This window comes from Staurois parvus, unplaced genomic scaffold (assembly GCF_062004578.1).
Source record: "Staurois parvus isolate SC_StPar_1 unplaced genomic scaffold, SC_StPar_1.0 ptg000027l, whole genome shotgun sequence".
In the NCBI taxonomy this organism is placed as follows: domain Eukaryota; kingdom Metazoa; phylum Chordata; class Amphibia; order Anura; family Ranidae; genus Staurois; species Staurois parvus.
In genome coordinates, this window is record NW_028317823.1 from 6,946,860 (window position 1) to 6,962,002 (window position 15,143).

The following is a 15,143-nucleotide window of genomic DNA, read 5'->3' on the forward strand; positions in this document are numbered from 1 at the left end:
AAATGGTCACGGACATGCATCATCACACCAGACTGGACCTAAAATACTGAAGCACATAGTGATTACACATCAATAGGCAAAATCCCTTTTCTGCTGTAGTGATGGCCACCCACAGCCACTGGGCAAGGAGGGGATGCACAGGTGATGTCACCAAACTGGCAGGAAGACAGCTAGGTCTAACTAAGGTATGTATTTAGGGCATTTACCCTTTGCTGCAGACTCTACATGTATACACATTTGCCTGGCATCTCTGTTTTGAACTAGGAGCATACGCAATCGTCACCCCCAGCATTGTGACTGCTCTGTCATTAACAGCTCCCGGTCACTGTTGAAAATTGGGAGCTAGTGGGGCATGATCCTGATCACAGCCATTGACAAGCAATCAGAGTGATCACATGATCAGAATTCCAGAAAATAGTTTAACGGGGTTAATAAAATATACAAGGTCTGTCCGGTAAAAGTCAAGCCATTGTTGATATAACAAGAAAGGTTTGAGTAAAGTCAATGTATCCTGGCAGCTATAGAGAGTAAACTTGAATGCACATGCGTGAACAATGATGAGTTCACTGTAGTAGTCAGTGGGGGCACTAGATGCGGTTGAGTAAGCATGTGTACTGTGTGGCCGTCTCAATCAAACTGACTGAGCCAATAGAGCAATGAAACTGCTTCAAATTTTGCATTTGGCTTGAACATTCCTCGGCAGAAACCATTCGGATGATTTAGAAAGCTTTCGGGGATGATGCAATGTGTGTAGTGCAAATAAAAGTGTTGCAAAAATGCTTTAAAATTGGTTGAGAATCTGTTGAAAATGATCCACGTTATGCAACAAGCAAAACACCTGAGAACGTGTACGGGCTGCAATCAACAAAGATCTCCAACTGACAGCAAGAGAACTAGAAGCTGATCAGGGGATGCCAAAAACGACTGTGTCTGAGAGTTTGTGTAAGGTCCCAAGGTGCCCACTTTGAAGGGGACTGAAGCATTATTGGCCTATGTACAATGTTTCTTGTACCTACTTATTTATTTCAGGTACTTATATAGCTCCATCAATTTACGCAGCACTTTACATATATATTGTAAATTCACATCAGTCCCTAACCCTCAAGGGGTGTACAATCTAAGGTCCCTAACTCACATTCATACATACACATACTAGGGACAATTTAGACAGGATCCAATTAACCTACCAGCATGTCTTTGGAGTGTGGGAGGAAACCGGAATACTTGGAGTAAACCCACACAGCCACAGGGAGAACATGCAAACTCCAGGCAGGTGGTGCCGTGGTTGGGATTCGAACCGACGACCCTAGTACTGCCAGGCGGAAGTGCTAACCATTTAGCCACTGTGCTGCCCAATAAATGCTTGAATTTGATATTTCAGTAAATGTCTCTATTTTTCATATTACGTGGTTGGATACTTTCCAGACAGACCACGTACATGGTGGGGAGGTTCAGGGAAGGTGGTGGGAAAATGGTGGCTAAGAATCTGCTTCCAATACAAATGCATCCTGAATATAGTTTATGGAAAGACCAGATAGCGTTTGAATCGATAAAACACTCTGCAGAATGAAGGCATAGGTGTTTCTGGAGAAGAAACTGTACAGGAAATAAGCTCTCTGCTATCATCTCCGAAGCTTTTGTTCCTAAATCAATGGAGGAAACAAAATCTGTGAAGCTCAATTGCTTTCCCAGCATCTGACCTGTAATATCAGCCGAGTCTGGTAAGAGCTCAGAGCCGTACGCGTAATAAGCTATATAGTTACGGGCAGCGAGGCCACAGAAAGCTTCTCAGGGCAGATGGGGGACACGGCCACTTCACAATACCACCAGCTATGTATTGTCCGGGGACTGAGAATGAGACACTGTTTCTTCCTTCTATTATTCGGCTTTTCTAGGATGACAGGACAATGATAAATAGTCAGGTCACATCAATTCCTGTCTGGGACAAAGGGCTTCTCTGATTGACACTCGGAAACTACACAAAGGGAGGAGATTCAATTTTTCTTCCTCTGGGGATGGCTTTTGATAAAGGCGCCTGAAATTTTAGACTTTAAAAGCATCTCCCATGACTGCCGGGCTCACCTTGCAGGTAAACACCTTCCTGCTTCTCTGCAAGGCACGCACGTGAAACTGAATCCTCTGTGCTGGAAGCTCAGAATGGTGGAAGGAAATGTTTTCAGCTGGAGCCGTGTCACTGCTGTCCTCTGTGACTGTACTCTCACCAGCCTGCATGTACACCGAGATTGTATCTCCCCACAATATTTATACTAACGTGGGAAACGTTCTAGAAAAACAACTTTTCCTGGCCTGATGAAAACAGGCTGCTTATATTCTCTAAAGTTCACTTAAGCAAGACAAATTCTAGCCAAACTTTGAGGAAATAAAAAAGAATCCCCTTTCAGTGGGGCTCCCTCCACAATGCTCGTTTATAGGGTACCTGAAACAAGGACTTTTACTTACCCGATCCACTGCTCGCCAGTAGCCAGAGCTCAAATCTTCCCTCCTAAGCTCCAGACTGGGAGTTGTACTTCAGGGTCCCCACATACAATGCAGGGCTAATGGACCTGCATTTTACTTGATGACATCACAGTGCTTTTGACCATCACAGTATCAGGGAGAAAAGGCCGTGGTTGCCAGTTCTACAGCATAGAGGAAGCCAACAGGAGAGAGTGACCAGTAAAAGTCCTTGTTCTTGGCACCCTAGTCATAATTGAGCATACTAATAAACATGAAAGAAATTGTGGTAATTTATTCAAAACTTCAACAAAAATTGGCATGGTGCAGCAACATTTCACCATTTTGGCAAAATGCACTGGAATCGATGGTGATGATTTTTAGTGCTTTTTAAGGGTGCAACTGACTATAACCACTTGCCTATCGGGCACTTTAACCCCCTTCCTGCCAAGGCCAATTTTCAGCGCCATCGCACTTTGAATGACAATTGTGCGGTCATGCAACACTGTACCCATATGAAATGGTTATCATTTTTTTGAGACAGATAGAGCTTTCTTTTGGTGGTATTTAATCACCTCTGGGTTTTTTTATTTTTTGCTAAACTAACCAAAAACAACTGAAAATTTTGAAAAAAAAATGTTTCTTAGTTTCTGTTATAAAATTTTGTAAATAAGTGATTTTTCTCCTTTACTGATGTGCGCTAATGAGGCTGCAGTGATGGGCACTGTGACGGGAGTGACTTTTGGGTGTCGGGGGACCTCTGTATCATCTCCCCAAATCATTATGTTTAACCCACCCTGTGCCTGTTAAGGGTTACAGGGTGTGTATGTGAATGTCTGAGTCCTGTGTATAGTGTGTTGTCCTTTGTCTAGGCCACATGGCTGTCCATTGTCTGTTTACCATGTGCTACCCCCCATTGTGCTGTGTCTTCCTGTCCAGAGAACTATTATGGGATGTACTGTTTGTATTGGTGTGGGGGTTGGTCAATGTCCTTTGCCACATGGTTGCATCCCATTGTTCTGTGTCTGGTTGGATGGGGAGGGGTGATGAGGTGTTTCCTGACTATACTGTAGCCCTTCCCACTGAGAGGGTGGGCTGATGATGTATGTCCTGTTCCTGGATGTGTTTCCCCGCCCTCTGTATAAAATGTTTTGTTTGTGAAAAATAAAGGTTAGTTGGCTTCCTGTTTTAATAAGAGCTGGGTATTGTCTATTTTCCTGAGGGATTTCAAGGGTGTGGTCCGTGGATGGTGTTCGGACAGGGGAAGTTGTGCTATAACGGAAAAACTCAGTGCGGTCTGGGTTCCGGTTCCGTTACAGGCACTGATGAGGAGGCACTGGTAGGTGGCACTGATGGGCATTGGCAGGCATCACTGATGGGCACTGAAAGGCAGCACTCTCATATGACACTGCTAGGCGGCACTGATAGGTGGCACTAACTGGCACTGTTAGGCGGCACTGACTGGCACTGATTGACAGCACTGATAGGTGGCACTGACTGGCATTGATAGGTGGCACTGACTGGCACTGATAGGTGGCACTGAAAGGCAGCTCAGATGGCCACTGATATGTGGCACTGATGGGCACTGGCAGGTGGCATTGATGAGCACTGACAGCTGGCAATGATGGACACTGACAAGTGGCACTGATGGGGCTACACTGATCATCAGTGCCCTGATGATCAATGTAGATGTCCCCTCTGAGGAATGCCGATTACCGGCTCTCCTCTCCTCACAAGCTGTCAGCGTGACAGCATGTGAGCAGAGAAATACTGATAACCGGCATTTCCTTATTTACATGCGATCAGCTGTGATTGGACACAGCTGATCACATGACAGAGCCGACGTCTTTGGCTCTTTCCGTTGATCGATGATCCGCTGTGTCTGAGGGACAGCGCACCACCGATCGCCGTGCTGCGCGCCCCCGGGGCTGCGCAAGCACAGTTAAAGTGAGGGGACGTCATATGACGTCCTCCCAGAATGAGAGAACCGCCTTGCACCCATTATTTTCTTATATGGCGGGTAGGAGGCGGTTAAAGCAGTCTTAAACCCAAAAGAAAACATTATATTACAGCTTACCAGTTCTTAGATGTGATGACTGCATTAGCTTTCATTTTTTTTTTTTAGGCTCTTATTTTCACCTGACGATCTAGCCAGTAAGTTTGCTGTTTTTCAACAGAACAAGGTCTCCCGCAGATGTATCAGTTACAAGGATGAGAAAAACCATTTAACACTGACAGAGGTGCCTTTCTTTTTTTTATGTTAAACCTTTATCCCAAAAAGGAAAAAAGTGTTTGCTGTAACTGCTTATAAACTGTTAACTGGAGCTTGTCTTCAATGTGTTAGTGTATTTAAATCTTCTAGTACAACCCCAATTCCAAAAAAGTCAGGATGTGTTGTAAAATCTACATAAAACAGAATACAATGATTTGCAAATGCCATAAAACCATATTTTATTCACAATATAAATATCAAACATCTTAGAGAAATGGAGTGTCACAGAAATAAAGATGGGCAGAGGATCAACAATCTGTGAAAAATTGTGTCTAAAAATTGTCAAACAATTTCAGAATAATGTTCCTCAACTTAAAATTACAAAGACTTTAAATATATCATCATCTACAGTACATATCATCATCAAAATATTCAGAGATTCTGGAGAAGTCTCTGTGCACAAGGGACAGGGTCAAAACGAAACATTGGGTACCCATGATCATCTAGCCATCAGATGGCACTGCATTAAAAAAAGGCATAATCCTGTGATGGACATCACTGCGTGGGCTCAGGAATACTTCCAAAAATCACTGTCTGTGAACACAGTTTGCCGTGCCATCCAAAAACACAAGGTAAAAGCTTTATCATGCAAAGAATCCATATATGAACATGATTCAGAAATGCTGCTGTCTTCTCTGGGAGAAGCTCATATAAAATGGTCTGTTGCAAAGTGGAAAACTGTTCTGTGCTAAAAGGAATTTTTGGCATCCATGGGTTCTGAGTCCTCCAGATTAAAAAGAACAGCATGGCTTCATAGTAGAAGAGTCTGGGTGCTTAACTGACCTGCCTGCAGTCCAGACCTTTTACCAATAGAAAGTATTTGGCACATCTCGAAATGAAAAACACGACAAAGACCCAGGACTGTTGAACAGTTAGAATCCTATATCAGGCAAGAATGGGGCAACATTCCTTCCCCAGATTCAAGAATCATCAAGTATTCACATTTTTACTACCACATGCCAAAGTTGCCAAAAAATGTGGCTTTATATACACTTTAACTGATGGAAGCAGGCAAAGGCCAAAGCACTAGTTGGAAGTCATTTCCAGTACACTGAAAAAGTTTTAACATGTTTTGCCAAAAATATATGTTGCAGCTTATTGATCCCTAGATGTGGTAACTCTTCTTTTTCTTAGCCTTTTGCCCTCTGTCTTCCCCACCGATCTGGCCAGTAACACACCTCCTTGTATTAGAGTGCCTCCACTCTGGGTCAGGGATGCTTGCCTCTGGTTTATCATTATCAGAAATGAGACAATGGGAGCCTCTGTTACCATCAGGGTCCATTTAAAGCAGTATTAAACCCAAAACCAAAAATGTAATGTGTAAACCAATCGGTAGATGTGGTGGATTAGTTTTCCTGTTTAGGCTTTTTTCCCTGTTTTCACCTGATGTTCTGACCAGTAACACACCTCCTGTATTTGAGAGCTCCCACTATGGATGAAGGAGCACAGGGACACCTTTGGACAGCAGCACTGTCAGACTCGGGGGGAGGCGAGTGTTAGATGTACTAGCAGATTTAGATACACTAACAAACTGAAGACATACTCCAGCTTGCACTGTAGTTACACACAACCGTTTTTTTTTTCCTTTTGAGATAAAGGTTTTATTTGAATAAATAAACAAACCATTGTAAGCACCCCTGTCAGTGGTAATTGGTTTGTCTCAACCCTTCAAGTGATACATCACTTCAGGCTGGCCCCTTTTGCAGGTATAGCTATGTAAAACATTAAAAATACGGTAAGTGCTTATACTGTTTAAAATTCAGTAATGCACAGCCTCACCCTGCTCTGCACATGCTCAGTTGCTCTCTATTCTCAGCAATGTGCCTAAAATCAGAGCGACTAGAGGCTGATCAGCCGACACCTAAAGATTTATAGTTGCTGACGGGGGAAGAAAGCAACAGGAAGGACACAGACAGATTAGGGAGGGAGAAAAGAAAAGCAGGAGAGGTGACAGGACAAACTCTGCAGCCACGGAGACACAAAAGAGACACTTAAACTGGCCATAGATGGATCGAATTTCAGCTGATTCAGCAGGGACCAGACAAGATTCGATCCATGTGGTTGTACTGAAGTCAATCTATCAACTTCAGTACAGCCAGCCTGTTGGATTGTTTGCATGTGATTACTATTACTATCAATAGTGCTGGGGGAGGGAATCCCCCCTCAACACTGACTGTAGGAATCAAGTGATTTTGGTTGCAGAAAAGATAATTGCATCATCTATGGCTTGCCTTACAAGGATAGTGTTTTATCTTATCTCCCTGATATTCTCTCCTTTCTCCCGCATCTGCAGCCTGTGAATTTCAACACTGTAAAGCAGGCCATACAGTAGATGGACCGAATTTCTTTCCTGCACAGGTTGTGTCACAGTGCACAGTCAGCGATGACAGGGGAATCCCTCCCATGGAGCCCTTGTTTTCTTCCGGCGGGGGGGGGGGGGGGGGGCTGAGCAGGCTGCCATCCACGCTGGGGGAACACAGTGATTACTGCTAACGACTTGGTTGCACCCAAGTTGATTGATCAACGTGGGTACATTTAGCCTACCTATACATAATTCAAATCTCGGCTGGTTCAGAAGGAACCGTCCAAGATTCGTATGGTGCATGGACGGCGTGAAGCTCCTGTCAGGCTTCCTCTCTGATTTAAGACATACAAGGCTGGAAATGTACATATTTTAATTAAAGAAAGTGACATTTAGTTTTTGAGATCAATGACGGGGAGAAATTCCAATAAGGAAGTTACTGCTCTGGGCTTCAACAAACTGGCACCCTCCAGCAAGAAGAAACAGGAACAATGCTGGAAGCAATTTACAGCACACACTAATTATAGGAGCATAATTATTAATGTGGAATGTATGTGCTTTTGTTAAAGAACATTAATAGTTCTCAAACTGTTATGAGTTCCACTTGAACTGATGCATTTGGAGGACAGCTTGTTCTGTTGAAAACCAACAGACTTACTGTCCAAATCACCAGATTAAAATAAAGGAAAGAAAGCCTAAAAAAAGAAAACAAATGCAGCCATTACATCTACGAATTGGCAAGCTGCAATATAGTAAATGTTTGCTTTTGGATTTATTACCTCTTTAACATCTGTATTAGAAATTAAGAAATACTGTCTTCTATGTTGCATATAAAACATACAGACATTTTTGCATTGGAGACAGGAAGTTATGGAAGATCTCAACAGGGACACAGATTATTATTATTATACAGGATTTATATATTGCCAACAGTTTGCACAGCGCTTTACAACATAAGGGCAGACAGTACAATTACAATACAATTTAATACAGGAGGAATAAGAGAGCACTGGTCACTGAGAGCCTACAATCTAAGAGGGAGGGTCAAGAGATACAAAGGGTAATAGCTGTAGGGGATGGCCTGATGGAGAAAATACATGTACAGTTGTTAGTTGTGGGCAGGATAGGCCTCTCTGAAGAGATGAGTTTTCAGAGATCGTCTAAAAGTGGATAGAGTAGGAGATAGACACATTGGGGAAGGCAGTTCCAGAGGATGGAAGTGGCTCTGGAGAAGTCCTGGAGGCAAGCATGGGAGGGGATGACAAGGGAGCTAAAGAGAAGAAAGTCTTGGGAGGAACGAAGAGCATGATTTGGTTGGTATTTTGAGACAAGGTTAGTGATGTAGCTGGGGCCGAGTTGTGGATGCCTTTATAAATTGTTTTATCTTGAATTTAATTCACTGGGTGAGCAGAAGCCAGTGGAGTTACTGGCAGAGAGGGGTGGCAGACACTGAGTGGTTGGTAAGGTGGATGAGCCTGGCAACATTCATGATGGACTGAAGAGGGGGATAGCCTATGTAAAGGTAAGCCAATGAGGAGGGAGTTGCAGTAGTCAAGTGAGAATGACCAGGGAGTGAGTTAGAAGCTTTGTGGTGTCATTGGCTAGGAAGAGGTGTATCTTGGAGATGTTGCGGAGGCGGCAAACTTTGGACAATGATTGGATGTGGGGCCGAACGGATAGTTCAGGATTACACCTAGAACCTTGGCATGCGGGGATGGGTTGATGGTTGAGCAGTTAATTCTGTCAGAGAAGTCAGGGGAAGGGTCATGTAAGGGAGAAAATATTATGAGATCGATTTTGGATAGATTAATTTCCAGGAAGTGGTGTGACATGCAGGCTGATATGTCTGTTAGTAGATTAGTGATGTATGAGGAGACTGATGGAGTGAGCTGAGGGGTAGTGAGATAGATTTGGGTGTCATCAGCATAGAAATGGTATTAAAGCCATTGAAAGCAATCATCTGACCCAGGGAGGAGGTGTAGGTTGAGAATAGGAGAGGTCCAAGAACAGAACGTTGGGGAACCCCAACAGACAAAGGAAGAGGAGATGAAGAAGTAGAATTGTAAGTGACACTGAAGGCGTGTTGAGATAGTTAGGATGAGAACCAGCGAAGAGTACAGTCAAAGACCAAAGGCGTGGAGTATTTTGAGGAGAAGGGGGTGGTCTACTATGTCAAAGGCGGATGGATATTATGCCTTGATAGCCTTCCAGCCGGCAAAACACAATGATTACTGCTAGTGGCTTTAGCCACTGGCAGTAATTGCATGCAAAAAAATCAGACAGGCTGGTTGTACCCAAGTTGATCGATGAATGGACTTAGGTACAATCAGCCTTGCCCATAGATGGATCGAATATTTTCCAGTCCCCGCTGAACCAGCCAAGATTCGATCCATCCTTGGCCGGCTTTAGGGACAGCTTGAGGGCAGGGAGTGATGTGACTGTACAGTATGTAAATCGCTATATAAACTTTCGGCATGAATACCTAAAATAGATGATACATACGAAGTGATTTTTATTTCATTTCCACAACAGTTTTAATGCTGATCCATTAAGAGCCTTGATCCGTGGCCCAGATACAGAGTACTAGCTACTTCATTGTATTAGATTAGGGATTTCAACTGGAGGTAGAAATACTTCAGTAGCAATGATGTGTAACACTGACCTTGGCTGTCAGGAAACAAGGAAAGTAATAGGAGGCCCCTGAAGCAGTAAATGCAGCATTGCTACCTCTGTTCTTACATGGGGGGCTCGGGGGAAATCTAAGGAAGTCGTTTTTTATGAAGTATAAGAAGAATTTACCAAATAGCTGTCTCCTTATAGAGGTGAGGGGTATGTAAGACTGCTGGGTGAAAATGAAATTATAGAAATGGCAACCGAAATAGGTCATAGGGGGTTCGAGATAAACAGGAAAGAAGAAATCTGGAATGTACTATGGAATGCAATCTACATATTGCTGCAAGTTCATGTTTGTTTCTTTAAACTGGATTTATTATATGTATACACAAAATGTGTCATTGCTGTGGACAGTGGGTATAGAAAAGAATCACCCACTTTAAAATATCACATTTTGCTGCTTTGTAGCCTGAAAGGAAGACAGACACAGTTATTGTTTTATCCAGCTGTATTTACTTATAACATCCAAGTAAAAGATATAACACCATGTCAGAAAAAAAAAAAAAAAAACAGAATCACTGAGTTGGAAAAAGGATCACCCCCTCCTAAAAATGACTTGTAAACTCAATCAGGTATAGCTAATCACCTTCTCAATGAAACATAAAGCTATATGACTTTCAACTGTGATCAGTTGTGGTCACTTTGATTAGTTAAGCATGAAACGAGTTTTCCTGGAGCATTTCAGTCCCTGATAGTGCAACTGAAGAAAACATTCAACTATGTATAGGCACTGTCAAAAGATCTTCGAGATAAAGTTGTGGACAGGCACAAGTCAAGAAATGGATCCAAAAAAAATCTCAAAGGATTTATCAATGCCTAGAAGCAAAGAAAACTCCATTATGAAGAAGTTGAAGGTATTTGGTACAACACAGATCCTGCCTGGATCAGGACATCACTCCAAATTGGATGAAAGAGCCAGTTGGAAACTGGTCAGAAAGGCTACCAGGAGGCCTACAGCAACTCTGAAGCAGTTGCAGGAATTTATGAGTGGTCATTGTGTGCATGTGACAACAATATCACAAAATCTCCACAAATATGGCTTGTATTGGAGGGCTGCAAGAAAAAAGCCACTCCTCAAGAAAGGCCACATGCAGTCACCACTGAGCTTTGCCAAAACGTACCTTGGAAAAAGGTGTTCTGGTCAGATGAGACTAAAATTGAATGATTTGGATGTCTGGCAGAAATCCAACACAGCTCACCATCCAAAAAACACCATTCATACAGTAAAGGGGGGAATATCAGGTAATAGGGGTGTTTCTCTGCAGCAGGGACTTGTCAGCATGGAGGGAAAAATGGATGGGGCAAAATACCAGCAAATTCTTGAGGAAAATCTGCTGCCCTCTGCCAGAAAGTTGTCAATGGGAAGAAAGTTTAACTTCCAACATGACAATGACCCAAAGCACACAGCAAAAATGACCAGACAAGAAAAAGATGAATGTCCTTGCATGTCCTAGTCAGACTTAAACCCCAATGAAAATCTGTGGAATGACTTGAAGACTGCAGTCCACAAACGGTCACCATCAGATTTAACCGAACTTGAGCAAAGAAGAGTGGGCAAATACTGCAAAGTCCAGATGTGCAAAATTAGTAGAGACAGATCACAACAGACTAAAGGCTGGAATTAAAGCAAAAGATGGTTCAACAAAATACTGACACGAGGTCGGGTGATCCTTTTTCTAACTCAACGATTCTGTTTTTGATTTTTTTTTTTTTTTTTTAATTCTGACACTGGTTTTGCACAAAGCAGCCCCAATCCTCTTCTTCTTGGGTCCCCTAGTGGGTGCTCCTGGCTCATCCCCCATTGACCAGTGCTGCCAATAGAATGCATGAAGGTAAAAAACCTTCAACCTATACAACCACTTTAAATATACTGATTTAATATGAGTTTCTCCAACATACACAGCAAGCCTAAAATACAGTTGGGAAAAGAATTGTTTGATCCCCTGCAGATTTTGTAAGTTTGCCCACTTAGAAAGAAATGAAGGGTATATAATTTTTATCATAGATGTATTTTAAATGAGTACAATAAGTATTTGATCCCCTACCAACCAACAATTCTGTCTCCCACAGACTGGCTATGTGCTCATGTGGTACACAGATTAGTCCTGTCAATTTAAGAAGGTGCTTCTAAAGACAACTCATTATGTGTATAAAAGACACCTGTCCACAGAATCTCTTTCTTCCATTCAAACCTCACCATCATGGGCAAATGACCAAAGATTCTTCTTGTCAGTACATGCTATAGAGTGATATGCTTTGTTCATATTTCATGTCTGAGGTTTACAACCACATCTGCATCACAATAATTAAGATTTTCCCAAAAGAAAACAACATTCACAGTTAGAATATTGTTCATTCAGATGAGAAACTAACACATTTTCCTTCCTTCGCCTTTGATTTTTCTTGTAACTACAATACATGGTTAATGCGGTAGTACATTCCCCATTAAACACCAGAAAATCAAATGAACGGTTCGAAAATTAACTTTTAAAAATAAAATTCTGACCCTGTATGTATAGATTAATTCATTAGTGTGCACAATATCTCAGAAAACCTATATAGGCACCATGACCATCTACAAATCTCATTAACACTTTGCAGCCTAAAATTATTATTATAAAAGATTTATATAGCGCCAACAGTTTGCGCAGCGCTTTACAAAATGAAGGTAGACATTACAGTTACAAAACAATTTGGTACAGAAAGAAACAGAGGGCCCAGCTCGTTAGAGCTTACAATCTAGGAGGAAGGGTTGAGTGATACAAAAGGTAATAGTTGTGGGGGATGAGCTGATGGAGGAAATAAAAGGCAGTTTGCTATTTAGAAGCAGGATAGGCATCTTTAAAGAGAAATGTTTTTAGGCATTGTCTAAAGGTGGACAGATTAGGAGATAGACAGATTGGGGTAGGGGGTTCCATAGGATTGGAGAAGCTCGGGAGAAGTCCTGGAGGCGAGCATGGGAGGAGGTGACACAGGAACTAGAGAGCAGAAGGTCTTGGGAGGATCGAAGAGAGCGGTTTGGTAGATATTTTGAGACCAGTTAGGTGATGTAGCTGGGGGCTGAGTTGTGGATGGCTTTGTAAGTTGTTAGCATTTTGAATTTTATTTGTTGGGCGGGTGGAAGCCAGTGGAGGGATTGGCAGAGAGGAGTAGCAGACACTGAACGATTGCTAAGGTGGATGAGCCTGGCAGCAGTATTCATGATAGACTGGAGGGGGGATAGCCTATGTAAAAAGTAAGCCAAGGAGGAGGGAGTTGCAGTAGTTGAGGCAAGAGATAACCAGGGAGTGAAGTAGGAGCTTTGTGGTATCACTGGTTAAAAAGGTGCGTATTCTGGAGACGTTTCAGAGGTTGAGGCGGCATGATTTGGACAGAGACTGGATGTGGGCCTGAAAGGATAGTTCAGAATCCAGGAATATCCAGGAATATTAAGAGCTCAGTTTTGGATAGATTGAGTTTTAGGAAGTGGTGTGACTTCCAGTCTAATATGTCTGTTAGTAAATCGGTGATACGTGAGGAAACTGATGAGGTGAGTTAAGGAGTAGAGAGATAGATTTGTGTGTCATCAGCATAGAAATAGTATTGGAAACCATGGCAAGCTATCAGGTAACCCAAGGAAGAAGTGTAGATCAAGAATAGGAGAGGTCCAAGGACAGAACCTTGGGGAACCCTGACAGTAAGAGGAGTAGGAGAGGAGGAGGTAGAGTTGTAAGTGACACTGAAAGTGCAGTGAGATAGGTAAGATTTGAACCAACGGAGAGTATAGTCACGGAGACCAAGTAAATAGAGATTTTTGAGGAGGAGGGGGTGCTCAACTGTGTCAAAGGCAGCGGAGAGGTCCAAGAGTAAGAGTACGGAATAGCGGCCATTGGTTTTAGCGGTTAGTAAGTCGTTTGTGAGTTTTAAGAGAGCAGTTTTTGTGGAGTGTTGTAGGCAAAATCCAGACTGAAGGGGATTGAGAAGGTTATTCTCTATAAGATGGCAGCTCAGCCGGTTGTAGACTAGACGTTCAAGGAGTTTGGAGGCAAAAGGGAGTAAGGAGATGGGTCTTAGGTTGCTAAGATTGGTGGGGTCCAGTGAGACCTTTTTAAGTATGGGGGTGACTAGCGCATGTTTTAGAGAGTTGTGGAAGATGCCAGTAGAAAGAGAGAGATTGAAGATATGAGTTAAAGAATGAAGGATAGAGCCAGAGGGTGACCGTAGTATTTGCAAGAGAACAGGGTCCAGGGGATAGGTGGTTAGGTGGGCTTTAGAAAAAAAGTTTACCAACCTCCTCTATAGTAGCTGGGTTAAATAAGGGAAGTATAGATTGTGCAGGTGGACAAGAAGTGTAGGGTGAGGGAGATATCTGTACAGTGGAAATCTCGTCACGAATTGTATCAATAAAATAATAAAACCTTGCCTGATATTCCATTTGATTAGATCAGTTTCTAAAGACCATATCAGATTAGAACACTACCACGTGCAGTATAACCTGAACCATTGAATATGAAAAAAATTACTGAAACAGAAAATCCTATGACCAGACTAGTCCTGGCCATCGTAAAATGAAAGGTGAGGCAAGGCGTTCCCCTTGCTTAAGTTTAAACTGCAAATAAAGCCACACAGAGCGTAGAAGGATTAGAAACCATTTCAGATTTTTATAGAAGACTGTGTCCCTGGTGGGGAGATAGACCTACTCTATTTGACCTGGTGACCACTGTCAATAGGAAAGAAACTGATGTGAATCCTAAATTTTACAGCTGTCATAAAAATAGAAGAAACAGGGAAATTCTTAAGTGGGGCACTTAATCTGGTAAAAACTAAAGTTGGCCACACAGTGTTAGTTTTTTTTTTCTTCGCTCAGCCAGCAAGTTCCTCCATCCACACAAATTAGGTGGATGGAGAAATTATCCTGCAAGGACACTGTATTCTGATAGTTGCACCTGCTGCTGTAGAATACACTGATCAGAATCTGGAGTCGCTGATCGATGGGGAATGTTCTAAAATGTCTATGACCAGCTTGTGCAGACTGCCTTTTCTCTCAGTTCCTGTTGTTTCTCCAGGGCAGGAAGTGAAGGTAAATTTCCCAAAGGGCAAAAAAACCAACCCACAAATTTTACATTCAACACTCAAAAAATGTATTGGCTTTAGATATAATGTACATTGAGAGTGATGCATATGCTCATGGGTAGAAATGCTGCATACGCTGCAGTAATATTTAATAAATCGTATTCTTTCCACCAGGTCCTGAAGTATGGCATACCGAATGACTAACACATAGTAAACTGATGAGACTGAACTTACCGGAAAAAGAACATGTACAGGGCAGCAGTGATGCAAAATAAAAGTACCTACAAGAAAAAAAACAAAGATACATCAATATACACAAGTCATCTGTGACAATAACCCTACAAGTTTTTAAAAATGCTGACAACACAAAATAAACAGCACATTACACAA

General features: G+C 42.4%; 1 protein-coding gene across 1 annotated transcript in view; it reads right to left on the reverse strand.

The window, feature by feature from the left end:
* Positions 1-15,143, reverse strand: part of TMEM135 (transmembrane protein 135) — a 488,083-nt gene that overhangs the window by 111,558 nt on the left and 361,382 nt on the right. Inside the window, exon 6 of the mRNA XM_089656743.1 lies at positions 14,988-15,034. Coding sequence (XP_089512869.1) covers positions 14,988-15,034 — 47 coding nt within the window. The remainder of the gene's footprint in view (positions 1-14,987; positions 15,035-15,143) is intronic.